Genomic DNA, 17,173 nt, shown 5'->3' on the forward strand with positions numbered 1-17,173 from the left:
GTATGTCCATGTTTTCGCCGCATAAATCGCTCTACAGTGCTTTAGTTAGCCGAACCCATGGCAAAAGTCAAATCAGCAAGAGTGAAAATCGGAGACAAAGACAAAGGCGGCTGCTGGACCAAATGGCATTTCCATGGAAATTAACAGTTCGTGGACCTTTTTCCCCAACGCACACACATAGATGTACAGACACATACACATACACGTGCACAGATACATACACATATACATGTACATATAATTAGGAGCAGTTGGCATCGATGCCGCGGCATTCGATGCTCCTGATGGCATCGATGGCGACGCTTCAATGAAGTGTGCGCATCATTCGACGGAATTTGTCACGATTACCAAACGCGATATTCACTTCACTTCAGGCCGCTTCGTCCGTCGACCCTTTGAGTGTGTGTGTGGGTGTGTGTGGGTGTGCGTGGGTGTGTGTGGGTGTGCGTGGGTGTGTGTGGGTGTGCGTGGGTGTGTGTGAAGGAGAAGGGTAGGGGTGCGGCCGAAAGAGACGGCAAAGGAGCGAATTCGGCACGGATGGCGTAATTGATTCACTTCGATTGATTTTGGTCAGCAGCCGGGTCCCAATTTTCCGACTTTTCCGCTGCTCATCTGTTCATTTCACAGTTTGCCACGTACTCATGCGGCCTGCGACAAATGCTCATTATGAGGCATCAAACTAGTTAGGGAAAACTCTGATGATGTGTAGCAAGTACGCGTGAGTGGCAAGAAACACGGCCAGAATGCGGAGGAAAACAGCAGGGAAAGCGCCAAAGGAAAATGGTAAAGTGGTGCCTGAAGTAAGACAAAAAATGTAAGCAAAACCTTTTAGTTGTAACGAAAGGTCTTGTTGTTACAGGCTTAGTTTTAGACAGCATTGTATTTAAATGCTTGTACATTTGTGAATTCGAATCATTCGGTTAATTAGAATTTTTGAAATACTCATGGCCGAGAATAAACGGCAATTCCCCATCTGGAAATGTGGCACTCACTTTATGACAGTAATTATGCTCAGTTACGTTTGGTATTCGGGCTATTTCCCCAATTAAAATTTGTTAACGCCTTGTATATTAATTATGTTTATGGGCTTTGGTGCCCGAATTTTGTACTGCTGCATATTACTTTTATTATCTGGCCGTAAACACTCCCCTGGAGAACCAAGTTAAGATTGCGAGCCAAATAATTGCACAGCTATGGGAGACGTCTCTTCCGTTACGAAAAGTCCCTAATGTACCGACCGATTCAAGCAATTGACTACGTCTAACCGAGTTCATGAAACCATGAATGGCCAGAGGAATGTGGGGTATGCTGGACTGGTGGGGCAGTATGGCAATTCTGAAAGTATTACTATAAATAACAAGAAGATGATAATTGAATGCAGCATTCTGCTGCTCAAGTTGAAAGTATAAATCGCATAGAATAATCTTGTCTTTAGGGTACTTGGCCTGCCATTCCAATCTGGCTGGATGTCACATTATTATTTTAGCAAGTTTTGGCCGTCTTCGGTTTCGAGCTCATATTTATGTGGCCACTGGGAGCTGTTTGCCGAGACTTAAGTGATTTTGTTCGCCGTCAGAGGAGCCCACTGCTCTTGGCCATGGTCAGTTGAGTTGGCCAGCTGTCTGCCAGCAGCTCCTCTTGATTATTGTTATTATTATTCTCGTCAGTTTCAGCCGATACTCGTGGCAGGTATTCACGGACACGAGCCCATGTTGCACATACAAAATGTGGCGCACACGAAGTGGAATTGAAAAATATTTAGCCAGTGACTTTACACCTAATGTGGCCAGTGTTTTTCCCAAGCTGAGCTCATAATCCGCGAATGGCTTTTCTTCGTGTGTAGAAGAGCATTTAGTTCATTGGACGCTGTCTGCCATTTTGATTCGTTTCTACTTGGCTGACATCTTTTTCATGTTTACTTTTGACTTAATTAGGTAGCAGGCTTCCCAACCACCGAAGGCCACCCAAGAACCACCCAAAAGCAACCCAAAAACCACCCGACAGACACGTGGCCCAGACTATAGTTCATTTCGCCCACAATTCGTGACAATATTCGAAGGACCTCCATCTCGCCCTTTGTTCCGCCAGTGCTCCTTTTCGGATGTACTCGTAGTCCTTGCTCGGGAACTGAACTCATGAACTGAACAAGAATAATAAATGAAGCGGGCGACGCGAGTGTTCGACTGTGAAATACGCTTTGGAAAATGCCGGCGTTTTCATTTCGGTGGGCCAATGGAAATGAGATTCGCCCTCGGACAAAAGAGCTGGGCAAAATGCATTGGATGTGGTGTCCACAATAATTTTACATCTCCGCTGGGAGCGGTTGCCCTCGGAGGTGGGTTCTTATCTGTATCTGTATCTGTATCGTAATCGTAATGAGATGGTCTTTAATTTAAAGCCATTTGAAGTTTGATCTGAGAAAAATGAACTGAATGGATAGATGAACTTCCAGGAGCCTCTGTACATAAACAGAAAATATTCAAACAAATATCTCGTTTTAAATCACCCATTTAGTATTAAGAACTTGAACATATTTACGCCCTATCAGACGAGGAAAATCTTTTTGTTTTCCTAAGTTTCTTTCGGGGATTGCTGGGCTCCAATTTGTAGGGGCAATTTATAGTAAAAGTTTTTCCTGCACATCCAACAGCTTGCAGTGGATTTAGATGTTTTTGTATCGCAACTTGCGCGCCTCTGAGGGATTTTCCGTTTTTGCCGCTCAATTTTCTCCGCTACAGCTACAGCTACCGCATTTTCCCATTTTCCCATTTTCCCCACAACAATAATGGCTGTATGGCAGCGCGGGAGGGGGCGGGCTAGATAAATATCTTTGCATAATTAAATCCAATTGGGCGCACAACTCGCAGCTTTTGTTCGCAGCTCTCGCCTTTTGGCCAAAAAGGGCGACAAGGGGCCAAGTCAATCAAAAGTTGGCCCACAGCTCAGCTGGCCAGCGGCGAATAATAGATGGCATAAAGTCCGAATGGGTCAAGAAATTCGGAAAAATCAGCCAGAGAGTGAGGGGGAAAAATAGGAACGCCAGCGAAGTAAGACTAATTGGCAGCCCGCTCGCCGGCATAAACTAATTAAATCAAATTATATAGATATAGTCCGACTCACGGGCATATATATCTCCGTCAAGATCGTAAATCGCTTGCCACTTTGACCACCCAAATGGCCCTGAAATGCTGAAATGCTGAAATACTGAAACACTGGAGAACACCTATGCAGATACGTAAATATTTTTGTTTACCCAACTGCGTCTCCCAAAATTGATTTACTAACTCATTGACGCAATTCAATTAGTCGAAATAAAGTGTAAAATAAAATATGTAATTCTTAACGCCGCAATTTGAATGGAGCTGCAGTGCGGTGATATTCAAACCCGGACATCTCCACGTCCATCATTCAACTGCTGGCTGTTTTCATATTTAGCCAAATCTCATTTATTTTACATATGCGCTGGGATGTGGTTGTCCCAAAAAGCGGTTGTCCAGGGAAAATTCGAGAGGTTGTGGCCAAGTAAACACGCCAATGGCATTCAATTGTTTTCCCTCTGAAATGTTCAAGCCACTGAAATTTGGCTTCCAGCGAGCTTGGGGAATTTTCCCAACTGCAGCAAAGCGGATAAATGCGTTCGGTCCGGGATTTTCCGGCTAACATTTGAATTGGGCCACAGGGAAAAGGCTAAATTATCGCATGGCAACAACCAAGTTAACTCGACGATGGCCAAAAGTGCCATGCTTATGATTCAGTGTCTAGTAGTGGCGCAAGCAAATAAATCATTTACCAACCCAGTCCAAAAATCATAAAATTGCGGGGTGCGGACAGTGAATAAATCACAGTGTAGCCATAAAGTAGTCACAAATTCAGTTCTCACATATTTGCATTTATATTTCCATAAATTACTACCCAATGAAACTAAAACAAGTACCTCCCACTGTTTTTTTTGTGTGTTGTTATAAATGTCAAATTTCACACTTCTGTTAAGTTTACTCGTTTGTTTATGAACTCCTCCCCTCTCCTGCTGGCTTTTTTCAATAAAACATTCTGCGGCAAAGTTGCGGAATTGTTCAACATGCATTGACTTTTTCGCATGTGTTGGCGAGCTTAATTGATACCAAGTTTGTGGAAAATATTTCATTTGGTAATTCGTGCGATGAAAAACCAGCAAATAAATACCTAGCATTCGTGCATCCAGTGCCTGCTATCAAATGCTTGTCAAATGAGATTGACGCACAGAAATTCAGAGGAATGCGTGTTTTTTTGGTCTCTGGTGTAATCTTCATCGCTGTCCGCTTGTTTGATGGACACTGTGCGTTATTAAATCGTGTGCCAGGTGGAAAACAGATATGGCACACACAGCCCTGCTAAATACTGATAAATCTCGGCCCATAAAGTCTCATGGCCGGGGATCAGTTTTTCAATTAGCGGTCACATCCTTGGGCCAATTCGCCTATTTTGGCTGCCTAATTTTGCGTTAAATCGTACAGGTGACCGGGATACTGGCAACTATTTCAATTTGGCAGCCAAGTGACTTTCCAGCACATTAAGCCCTGTCTGAAGTCTGCTCACCTCGCCAGTATATATTTTTCTATATATACATATATGTATTTTTTTGGTTGAGCCCCTAGTGGCTGGCGACAAAAGCCAAACATTTTGTGAAACACTTGGATTTGCAGCCAGCTCGGGCATATTTTCGGCTATTTTCTTCTGGCCAAGTCTGGATAACAAAGCCGTGAGTTTGAGGAGTTGGCTTAGTATTCCCAATTCATAACTAGCGAGGGGCAAAAGTTTGCGAACAAGTTTGCCGGGATTATTGCGAGTTTTTGGCTTGGTTCTGGGGCTTTGCCAACTTTCCACTTGTTATGTGCAGATTAATTGTGCGATCCTGTCATCGGTTGAGATGCATGTCTGTACATAAATTGCGAAAATATTTATGTTCACTTGAAATAAGATTACGATTTTATAGCACAGAGGGTTGACTAGAAAGTATAAATGTGCAATCACTGACGTAGCTGCTTTACTAATCATTTAAAATGCTGCACTCGTACTTTGTGCATGCAGTTTTCAATTGCATAATTTCTGTTTAAATATTTTATTATTTGAAAAAGTTGCATACTTTCAATACCAGCGGTTAGTCGTTATTTGCAGACGACAAAAGTTGCTGGCCAAAAGTTTCGTGAAATAGATTTGCTCTATTCCCGTTGTGGTTGTCAACTTTCAGTTTAATTCGTCGAGTTGGCAACAAATTATATTTTCGTAAGCTCGTGCGTGCCGCTTTAAATTTTTGTTTAACTTTCGCACACATGTTTGCGGCTTGTGCGAGTGTTTTCCACATGTATTCAGCTTCCCGTTTTGCGTTTTCCGCTTTTCCCGCTTTTCCCGCTTTCCCGCACTTGAGCCACTTTTCAATGGAGGCGGCCGAAAAGATTTAGCCCTCCACCACCGTCAGGCGTCTGGCCAAGGTATGAAAAACTCGTACATTTTCTACAAACATTTGGCAAATTGTTATAGAAAAAGCCCGCACACATGGGAATACTCGTACATATGCGGATAAATTTGGTTGCGAAACTCGACTACAACATATGTTAACGACGCATTTGCCTTTGGATCCGTCTGCTGGCTGTGTTCCCATACCCTTTACTCGGCGACACGGGTGGGGGTATGATGGCGCTGTGATAGGTTCAGCCCACCAAAGTGCCAGACTTGCTTATGCGCATTTTTAGCAAACAAAAGCTGGTTACTGCTGGCCAAATACACTCGCCTTCAAGTGCATATCATGCATGCCAGTAGTCGATCATGCCGAGATGCTTTCCTTGGTTCTTCGTTAGCAAATCCAGCACGTGACAGCCGCACACTGCCTACCAAAAGTAAGCCGCACTGGGCGGACATAGATTTAAAACCCGTGTTGCGTAAGAAACAACGAGGAAGCAGGCGAAACGCCACAGGAAATTGAAAGGGATAGACTAGACACTCGAGCTGCAGTCACTGGCTAAGTACATAGATTTGAGCTGGGCAAACATCGGGGAAACTTTCTGACAACGGCAATTACTTGCTGAAATACTCGAGTCCTGGCTTAATAAAAGCGGAGCATTCCAAGGAAATTGAGCAATTTGCACAGCTTGAAAGCAGCTTGTGATGAGGTCATTAAATTGGTCTTCTTGGCCGGAAAAACAGCCCGCAGCGTTTTGAGTCGGCAGGCCACATTTTATTTAAATAGATTTATAAATCTGCCATATTTCTGCGTTTCGTTCCCATTGTGTAATTGCATTTTCAGGCGGCGCATTCTTTAATAAGTGAGTGTATGAAATTGTGGGGAACACAGCCATTTCAGGCGATTTATTCTTAGACAGCCACACTTACATCAATGTGTATGTGCTGAAAATCGATATGGATGTGTGGCTTGTTTTACCAGTATTTGTCACATTTATCCCACGGTAGCGCTCCATTTGGGCCACAGGTTCGCCCATCGCCCGTCGTCTTTCGGGCGGACATTTGCATATTTGGCAGTTGCTAACGGTGAAGCTATGGCCAACGCCGAAGGCACCGTTAACCGTAAATGCGGCGGTAGCCGTAACCGTAATGGCGGAGCGGATTTGTGCTGGCTTCGCGCTGTAAATGCGAGCCATTCGGAGTAACGAAGTGCATTCCACACGCACCGCCGCGATATATATATTCAAATATGTATAAATTTAGGGTTCGTTGAACCCGCCGTGTGTTATGTGTGTGTGTGTGTGTGGTTTAGTCTTTTTCGAAGTTCATTTCCGGCGCGGAGGAAAGCGGATGCGGAATGGCAGCCATTTTACGGCTTAGCCGTTGGTATTCAAATTGAATTGCAAATAAAATGCTGGAATGGAGCCGCAGTCTTACCGGCTGCAGCAGCTGCTTAAATAATACAATTCTATTTGAATGATTTGGATTATTTGTTCGTGGCAAACTGCAGCATAAGGTGCAAAGCGCTTGAATCGTCGGGACAACGGAGCGGATGCGCGATATTGCACGCGCCGAAATGCAGATTGCTCATACGCAGTGTGGCCACTCAATCCGATTTTAAAACCAATGTTACACAGAGCTATTGCTACTGCTATTAGCACGGCATAGAAGCAGATATTCGATTTTGTAGAAAGTAATAATCTCGGATAATAATACTAAGCCACTGCAGAGCACAAATCTGAAGTGCCTGTGATAAATTAATCAGTTAATGCCGCGTAATCTGCTCCGCGGCAGCTTTTCCCTGTGGAAAGTGAGCTGTGGCTGTAAAGTGTGCGAGTGGCGGGCTCCAATAAAGCGGAGTTCCCGATTCAGATTGAGATTTTCTCCGTTCGGCTGCCATTTTTTTTGTTTTTTTTGTTTTTTGGCACGCCTGTCATGTCGAGGCAGACATCTAATCCTTTTTATGCGCCCCAGACACGCAAGGTGCTGCCAATTTGTGTGTGGCGGCTTATCACTTATCTAGGCGGCTTTTCCCGAAAGCAATGGGGCGGTGGGCGGGGTCGGGGCATACATACGTTATGGCCGTGCCCATTAAAGTCGAGAGTGGCGGGGAAAAGCCTCAGCGATGCGTGCAGAGTGGCCGGGAAAAGTTTCGACTCGAGGATCGCCGGAGGGAGCTGGAAAATTTGGTGGCGGGGTGTCGGAAAATTCGCTGTGGAGGGGGCTAGAGTAAATCCTCCCTGGCCAGAGGCCATTTAGCTATTATTGCTGATGCCTTTTTATTTTAATTCCCAAATCGAAAAAGTTTCGCCTTGGCGATTAGGCAAGTAAACTCTAAACGCTTTAAGCGCTTCTTGGAAAAGCCGTGCAAAATCGTTGGCAAATTTGGCGACGAATTCGGGACTGGGCAAAGGCGTATGTGAAATACTAATTTAACATGTCTGAGAAGTTTATTTTTTCTTGCTGTGCCATTCGGCGCAGTGGACTGCTTTATCACATTTTGCATGCCCGCGGAAAAGCGGGTGGGGGTGGAAAATTCAGTCACGGAGTGGAAAAGCAGAAGTTCTTATACCCCAAACAAATTCAAATGATTAAGTCTAAAAAGTTGGCGTGCAAATAACTAGAGTAGCACTGATATTAAATGCAATTTGCGTGCAGTTCTATGGGGGCGGCAAGCAAACTCTAAAAAGTTTATCGTATTCATTCGAAAAGTTCTGCAGCTAGGAACATTGTTTATAATCATTGGGATCTGCAGATTGCTGTCGCTGCAGCAGAAACGATGTGGTTTTCCATATGCCTGTTGGCTGTAAAATTTATTCATTGCATTGCAAAACAGACACAACATTAAATGGATGCCGGCAAAGAGCACCGCCCACCAAAAATAAAAAACAAAAGAAATAAGCCATGGAAAGCAAACATTAAAAAAATTAAGGGCAAGAGACAAAAATGCCAAGAGAGTCGCCTAAATGGAAAATGGAAAATTACTTAAGCCATTCGAAGGCGAGGGCTTCCATCTCGTTCATTCATCTTGTCCTGGGGCGACGACCATGCCCACTTTTGCCCACGCCCCAATTTTCCCACGCTCCGCCATTCTGGCCTTTGGGGGAATTCCATTTTTTCTGCTCTTTTTTCCCCGGCTTTCCCCTGTTCTGTTCTGTGTGTTTTTTCTTTTTGCCCGGCTAAAAAGTACAATTAAGTTCATCTACCAAAAGCAAAGCATCCGTGCCCATGCTCCTGCCGATTTTCCGACGACATCGTTCTATTTGATCGATTTTTCGGTGCCACTGCTTTTGGGCCCCGCAGGAGCAGGTCTTGTGGGCGGGGGCGGCACACAGGCAGAGTGGGCGTGGCCGGGCTGCGGAAAATGGTGCCAAAATGGCACCAAACAGCGCTGCATGTCTTCAGTTCGACCTTGCAATTCGCACTTTTTCGTAACGCGACGCCATTTCATCGACCCTAAATTCATGCGCCTCCTAACTTTGTACTACAACACTATAAAAAACGATTTCCCGGAAAGCTTTTCCTCAACGGAATCAGTTAGCCGCAAACTGGTAAACAGCTTGAGTGCTCTTCGCATCGCAGCTCGCAGGTAATGCCCAATTGATGCCATTGAAGGCAGCTCCTTGTGGGCGAAACTATAGTATATATTGGAAATTCATTTGGGCAGAAGTGTCCAGGTCTCAGGGCAGGAAAGAGACAAGGCTACCCAGGGCGAGAGAGACAGAGAGAGAGATAGAGAGGGGGAGGGGGAGGGAGACAGAGGCATTTTGATGGCAGTTTTAGTTCCACTAATCGCTTTATGATGATGACTTGACTATGCATAAGTGTGTGAGCGTGCAACCGAGTGTACGTGTGTACACGGCGAGAAAATGTTCAGTATTTGAGCCAACAATGTTGTGTATTCCGGTATATCTTTTGTCCGCATGCTATGGCGAATTTCTGCCAGTGCATTCGGAAGTGTGCACGTGTTGTTTGCAAGTAAGATTCGCATCTGCGTTGTCCCACTTAAAGTTTTCCATCACCGTCTTCTCGCCTTTTCCTCGCTCACGTAGTAATGGATCAAAGATGGCGGCTAATGTCTGTGTGAAAAGCGATGGGCGGGGGGCGGAAAAGCGCTTGGTGTGGAGCAGCACAAGATGGAAAATAGATCAGAGCGTGTGCCGAAAGAAAAGCCTTGGCGAGAGCATAATTAGTGAGCCGCCGCCGAGGAAATCGATATGCAACACCTAAGTTAATTAAACGGACGCCATCTGCGAACTCGAGTGACTTCAGTTTCGGATTTGACCAGCAGTGCTGGGCACGTATCATTGCAGTGGAAATGGAGATGAAGCCCGGCAAAATCCCACTTAATACCGGCCAACATAAATACAGTTGACAGATCGGCTTCAGCTCGAAGGGATTACGGACACATTAGACGCCTTTCGACCATTCATCTGCATCAGTTGGCTTGCGGGGGAAAACTTGTCTGTTTGCCCTTTCAATCCAAAACTATTTGGCTTGGCCATATGTAAATATGACCTTTTAATGTTACCTGCTTGCTTATAAATATCTTTAAGTGCAAGCAGAAGCCAGCTGGCAACTTTTGCCTGTGCGGAGAAGTAGAGCCTTGTGGCAAATGAAAAGTGACGGATGGCTGACAGTCCGGCACGGAGTGGAGTGGAATTTCCCGGCGGGCTTTCCCTTTCGAGTCGGAGTGAGCTTTTCCAGGGCTAATTAAAAGGACTCGGCGTGCCAGTGGGTTAACGAGTGTAGATGCACTGGGATTTGAGTTATTTCCGTTGCGGTTTGGCTGTTTGGCTGTTTGGCTGCAACTGACGTCGTTTTCCCCTGGTATTTTCCCGAGATTTCCCTTTTGGTCGCGTTTTGCGCTTTCCTCACAGCGCCTGACGCCTTGATTGCATTTTGCATTTTCCCGCGACATTCGATTTTGCACTGATTGGCAGCCAACAATCAATGGCAGTTGATTATTCCGTTTGGCTGTTCCCCGATTTTCCGATTTTCCGCTTTTCCGCATGCTGCGATCCTTTTTTAATGGCCAGCAATCCGCGTCAAAATAGCCGGAACTAATTTAATAATACATTCAATTGTGTCCAATCGCATTGTGCTCGCATTATTGATGAGCTCAACAATTTAATCTAAAAGAAATAAACTGCAGATCCAGCACTGTGCATAAATTAAGTTTGCAAATCCGTTTGTGAGTGCAACAAGAAATGTTTGCTTTAATGATTAATGCCAAATGCGAATTGTATTTTAGCTGTTTGTTTTTTGCTATATTTTTTATTACGCATTTATTGATTTCTTCTCTAACGGCCATCGAAGTGCAGCAGTGCTATTTCAGGCACTGTTAATAAATTATCATTGGCCTGTATTATGGCCCGTAACAAGCGAAAGTTGTTAATCCAATTTCCGAATTTTTATCTACAACTTTCCCCGCTTTCCTGGCTCTCCGTCTTCAAATGGCCCAGTTAAATCGCATTAGACATGTAGAACATGCCGAATGAATGAGTTTTTCGGTCGCTCGGTCACATTCAATTTTCTTCTTGGGAGACAACCCCTGACCTCTGACCCCCAGGGCCGTTCTTCTTCCTGCGCTTATGTGGGTCAATGTGGCCATGACAAAAAGAAGTGGAGAATAGCAAGCGGCAAGTCGAAAATATTGGCAAAGTTCTCGCTTTGCCAATGCGAAAAATAAACCCATTAAAAAGGCAGCATAAACATGACATAAACATGTGGAATGCTCTGTTATTAGTTGGCTTTTGAGATCATGGCCAAGAGGACGCAGACCGAAAAGGCCAAAAAGTTACCACATCTTTTATAATTTTTACGGTCCGCAGTTTCGGGCTATTTAATAAATAGTTCTTCAACTTAAAGTTCATAAATGCCATCACGTTTTGGGTTCATAAATGAATTCAATACAACTACGATGGCCGAATGGAAACTATTCAATCAAATAGCTACAGATAGCCATTTGGCTTGCATTTCCCCAGGGCGCACAGTTCAAAATATGAAACGCTTTTGGAATAACTAAATGAATCATAGCCGTTTTGAATATTCCACTCAGCTGCCAACAAACAATTGCTGGCCTCCAAACCTTTTAGCAAATCGAAATCGCTCAGACAAATGAAAGTTGCTCCTTTTGTTTGAATTATTTCCCAAACGGAAGCGTTTTGGGTCTTTCGATGCCATTTTTCTTTTACAATTTTGCGGACAATGCCGAAAGTTTTGCGCAGACTTACCAGCCGGAACAAACAAATCAGCGGAAGAACTTTGCAATTGTAATTCTATGTGTTGCAGCTGAAATAAGCCAAAACCGAAACTGCTATTATAATTATGCCCGTTCTATATTGCTTAAACTATACACCACTTGCACGAACCCAAACTTGAGATAAGTGATGAAATGAAAGTAGTTGGCTTGAAGCAGAATGCGAAACAAGATATAAAATGCAAATTCCTTTTGCTCAACCAGTAAACATTAAAACTTTCAAGTTTTTATGAGCCAGCTGCTCAGTGACTGGGTTTTCTGCCAATCAGATATAAGATATATATAAGATATTGAGGGATATAGTGAGCTATGTAAGCCATATAATTAAATTAATAATTTTACATTAACTTTTCCTTGCAGAATGCATTCCTATTGAGGAGCAGGACCACTAGCGCCACCATATTGATCGCGAAAAATGCCAGATTTGCCAGCCGCACCTGAGAACTAGGAGCGCCAGGGGAATCCTGTCGAGAAACCATCGCCCACGAGATGGACAACTACACGGACGCACTGTACCAGTACCGCTTGGCCCCGTCCGCCAGCCCGGAAATGGAAGTGGATCTGACAGATCCCCGGCAGCTGGGCCGCGGCTTCCATCTGCCCACCAACGAGTCGCAGCTGGAGATTCCCGACTACGGGAACGAGAGCCTGGACTATCCCAACTATCAGCAGATGGCCGGCGGCTCCTGCCGCATGGAGGACAACAACATCAGCTACTGGAATCTCACCTGCGACTCGCCATTGGAGTACGCCATGCCGCTATACGGCTACTGCATGCCCTTCCTGCTGATCATCACCATCATCTCGAACTCCCTGATCGTGCTCGTGCTGAGCAAGAAGAGCATGGCCACGCCCACCAACTTCGTGCTGATGGGTGAGTCACATATCGAGGGCTTACTGCGCCAGCCAAATGAACTCACTCCGTTCAAGGACTCCGAATATATAATTGTTATGCCCGCTTGTTTTGCAAGCAGCTAGCAAATTTTGTGAAATAATTCACAGTGTTGAGTCCGCGATTAGGCCCACCTCCGATTAGGCCCATTTTGAATGCCCCCTCTTGCAAACGCCGCCATTTATGATTATTATTTATTTTTATTCCATGTCATTTCATGCCGCAGCCTCGCACATCGCCCCTTTGCCGCCTAATGTGCCACAATGTTAAATCAGGCAGAAGTTTTGTGAGATTTCAAATAGCTGGCGCTGTGCGTGCTCCCCAGAGCTCCTTCCGCATCCATGTCCCCCCAATCCCCTCCCACCGCCCGTCGCATGTATCGCGTAATGCTGAGATATTCCAATAGCGTGTGTAATGCTAATGGCCTGCCGCCTGGCTCATAGTGGGATTTGAACATGGCTAACACGGCTGCGCTGGGGCAGCTTAAACTCGCACTCTTGCTTGAAAGCGCTCGAAAGGAAGATCCCTTAGGATGGCTGAAGGGCTGTGTAAACCGGGCCGAGGCATTTGATTCACTGCCCGAAGAGCTAGACTTCAAAATGATGCTCTCGAGCATTTCGGCTATCAATGGGTTGGGGGTCGACCAACAACCACCAAGCACAAGCGCCCATTACCACCCACTAAAAGCCATAGCCACCTACCACCCACGGGTGTCAAGAGCAGGCCAAGGCTAATCGCATTCGGTTCAAGTGACAGCGGACCAAACGTGAAATGAACTCTGGCCTGCAGCAGCGGCAACCGCAACAGAAATGGCCGAATCGCAAGGCGAAATTTGCCATTGGTTTTGGCCAAGAACTCATGTTTATTCTGCGGCCAATATACTTGCATTAGTTAATCCATCAAGTCGCACTCAAGTCGGCAAACTCACCTGAAACAACTGTTCATCTTTCGATGAAGGTATCATATCTGAAGCAGCACTTTGCTGCCATCTAATTCGAAGTGTTGGGGAAATGATTTGAGAAAGGGTTGCAATTGGCTCGCTCTCTGTAAGCAGACGGCCACAGAGGACTGGCATGCCAATGGGCGGCCAAAGGTCAGGTCACCAGGGTGTGTCACCAGTTCAAATGTCACTGGGCCGAGAAAGGGCTGGAAACTACAAATGTCGACTAGTTGGTAGTTGGTGTGTTGCCAATTGAGTTGCTATGAGTATGATTTAATAAACATAATTTGTTAATGCGAGCTAGTACGGTGTGCCTGTTAGATAAATTACCAAATATTGTGTGAGCAGTTTATTTAAAGGGCAAATAAATAACTTGTTTCAGTGCGCTCGCATTTTAATTAATTTGCAATCAAACGGCACAACTGTGGATCAATGTTTGCCCACCAATGAACCATGAACTCCGGCAGAGTCAACAGCCAATTTACCCCATTTGGCATAGGAATCCGTAAATAATTGAGCAGCGATTCGATTATCGGATTGCAGATGCGACCAAATTTGTACATCACTAATGTCACATCCGTAATGCCCAATCACACAGTCAGTTTACATTGAAAATCGGGCTGTATTTGCATAAGCATTACCATTATTCCTAATATCTAATTTCCAATTTCGATATTCTCTTTCTCTTTGCCTGCAGGAATGGCCATATGCGATATGCTGACGGTTATCTTTCCGGCACCGGGTCTCTGGTATATGTACACATTCGGCAATCATTATAAGCCCCTGCATCCGGTCTCCATGTGTCTGGCCTACAGCATTTTCAATGAGGTAAGTCCACAAAGGCTCCAGACATCCAGACATCCAGACATCCAGTGGGCACCTTCTGCTGCACTCAGCAAAAATGTTACTGACTTAGGACAAGCATTACGTGAAGGGGTTAACGAATCCGCATAAAATACTGTTAGACAGCATTGTTTGGCAACTGAATTAGTAAGGATTATGTGGGCCAACTATTATAAATTTTCCTTTGCTGAGAAAGATATGTATGCAGTGTGTATATTTTTGTGAGTGTGGGCTGTATTTTCTTGACACAAACTAATTGCCGGGGCTGGGCCAAAAAAGCGGGAGGAGCGAAAAACTGTTTGTTTTGGCTGCTGGCCACGTTTCCACCTCTCAACCCAAAACGTTTTGCCCATTTTCCCCATTTTCCTCATTTTCCCATTTTCAGGGAAGACGCGACGCTCATTGACCTAAATAAAATGCTCGACTGGAACTTTTTGTGCCCGTCTCTTTCTCGAACCAATTGCCCCTCTCTTTCCTTTTGTCTTCGACTGATGTACGACGCTTTGTTTTGGATCCCGTCGCGTTATCGTTATCGTTATCGCATTTGCTGCCACGTTACATTTAGCCCATTTTCCGTGATTTTCCCTTTTATGTGTGTCATTTCTGTCAGCATAATGAAAGAATGAAAAACGCTGCTAGTGCCACTTGCCACTTGCCATTTGCCACCTGCTGCCCCTGAAGCCGGGGAATCCGCACAATCCGTAGAATCCAGGGAATCACCCAACCCCATCCACATTCACATCCGCATCCGCATCCACATCCACATCCACCCATTCATTCTCAGCCGTTCACAGCACTTATTCATTCGAGAGCGTTTTTCCACCATTACCATGCAAACTCCAGGATTTCCCAGCTTTTCCTGCCCTTTGCACGTTTGCCTTGATTAATCAACATTTTCAATTTATGGCACTCGAAGGGCGCGGAATGGGGCTTCTGGGGTTCTGGGCTTCTTCGGTTCTGGGGGTTGGCAAAGCAAAACTGTTTACTCACTTCAATGGAGTAGTGTCAAGCTGATAAAATGCCCACCCCTCCTTTTGGCCATAAGCATAAGCCCTCTGCCCCTGGCAAAGCCAGAGGCATGGTGATCCACAGAGGAAGGCTAAGGAAATGCCCGGTTGCTGAACGGCATTAAACCATTTCTGAGTGGGATTTGCAGGAGAAGGTAGCTAAAACCTGTGCCTCGCAGATGTGAACACCATTTGAATAACCAATTCTGCTTAAATAGAAATAAAAGAATCACCAGTGCTAGAAACTTAGAAAAAAAAACAAAAAAGGATCTAGTTTCTTACCCAACTAAAAAGCAAAGCCAAAGATTGGCGGTTGGCAACAATAAGTTGCACTTGGATTTTGACTGTTTGCCAAGCGCTTTTGCCCCACTGTCGTGGCTCATTGTAACTACGTGCCGTTAGTGGACTCTCCGGGGATTTGTAGCAGCTAAATTCCATGCTGGGCTGGATGTCTAGATGGATTCCTAGGGACGGGGGCCCAGGATTGTGGGGGTTGGCAAGTTCCAATGACAACGAGACTATCTCTGCGTATGACTGCCATAAAATTCAACTCACATTCGGCGAGCGGCACTCCCCGTTTTGGTAATAACCACCAGGCGGCCATTGCAGTCTCAAAGTTGAAGATTCCTTTTCATTTACCCCAAATTTATATGCTCGCCGGCAGCACGTCCTGTTCGTCCAGCCCGTCTCCATTCTGAGTTTCCATTGCGAGTGGTGCGCATAATGACCATGTTAATGTGAAAAGGGGGTAACCGTTTCATTGTAAAATATCCAGGCGAGTTTATCAGGCCATGTCCCTGTAATTGCAGCCCAGTCAGACACACACACGCACACACATAAACCGGATTAGGCCACAGATTGTGCATTATATGGCCAGGAGTCTGATGTCAGGCCCACAGAATCTCGCCCATGGAGCGCCTGTCTGCCGCAGAGCCGCACTCATAATGGTCCATAAATGGAGCAGACACCTGTCCAGGTGGCCATTTGCCAGCTACCATTTGCCAGTTACCAGCTACCAGTTACCAGGATTTCAGATGCCGCACGCCATTTCCTTCCATTCCATTCCGTCTTACTGCCGGCTAATGCAGTTGAGAGCCACAAATCCGATTTGGCAGACAGGCTAAGGAATGTATTTCAGGGCTCTTGGGCCAAATGGTGATTTACTTACCTATCGCAGACATATATCTTTGCCAATTCTCAGGGGTATTTGCTCGTATGATGGACATTAAGAGATTTCTTCTTTTTAATGGCCTAATATAAAAGGGTTGTGAGCGGCTTACATACGAAATTAAATTTGAAGTGAATGGAAATTGCATGAAATGCAATGTAATATCTTTAATAAAATCAAAAGTCAAGTAAAATGAGGAAGCAGCATGCCCGAAAGTAGGCTAGAATCACACAACCGTCTAATTTCAGCTGCTCCCACTAATCCCACCGCAAATCCCCACTTTCAGTCATTTGTACCCATACTTACTATATCTTTTGCCGCATTTTTGTTACAGATAATGCCAGCCATGTGCCACACCATCTCCGTTTGGCTAACTCTGGCCCTCGCCGTTCAAAGGTAAGCATGCAATTGGGCCAATAAAGTGAGCCCACCTCAAAGGTTTTCCCGCTTTCCACCTTGCCATTTTCCGCACTTGAGATGTAACTGGAAGACTGAAAGACTGACTAACTGACTAACTGACTGACTGGCTGGCTGACTTGTCAATGGCGGCAATAAATCAGTTTTTGTGTGGGCAAAAATAAAATGTCAATGCCTGGAGGGAAAGCAACAAACAAATGGCCTTAAC

At 45.1% G+C, this 17,173-nt stretch overlaps 1 protein-coding gene across 1 annotated transcript in view; it reads left to right on the forward strand.

Annotated features, from left to right (window-relative positions):
- LOC6550948 (sex peptide receptor) overlaps nt 1-17,173 on the forward strand; it is a 45,454-nt gene that overhangs the window by 23,038 nt on the left and 5,243 nt on the right. The window contains exons 3-5 of the mRNA XM_001976932.3: nt 12,059-12,572; nt 14,228-14,358; nt 16,883-16,944. Coding sequence (XP_001976968.1) covers nt 12,188-12,572; nt 14,228-14,358; nt 16,883-16,944 — 578 coding nt within the window. The 5' untranslated portion in view covers nt 12,059-12,187. The remainder of the gene's footprint in view (nt 1-12,058; nt 12,573-14,227; nt 14,359-16,882; nt 16,945-17,173) is intronic.

Source organism: Drosophila erecta, unplaced genomic scaffold (genome assembly GCF_003286155.1).
Source record: "Drosophila erecta strain 14021-0224.00,06,07 unplaced genomic scaffold, DereRS2 tig00000126-arrow-pilon, whole genome shotgun sequence".
NCBI classification, from domain to species: Eukaryota; Metazoa; Arthropoda; class Insecta; order Diptera; family Drosophilidae; genus Drosophila; species Drosophila erecta.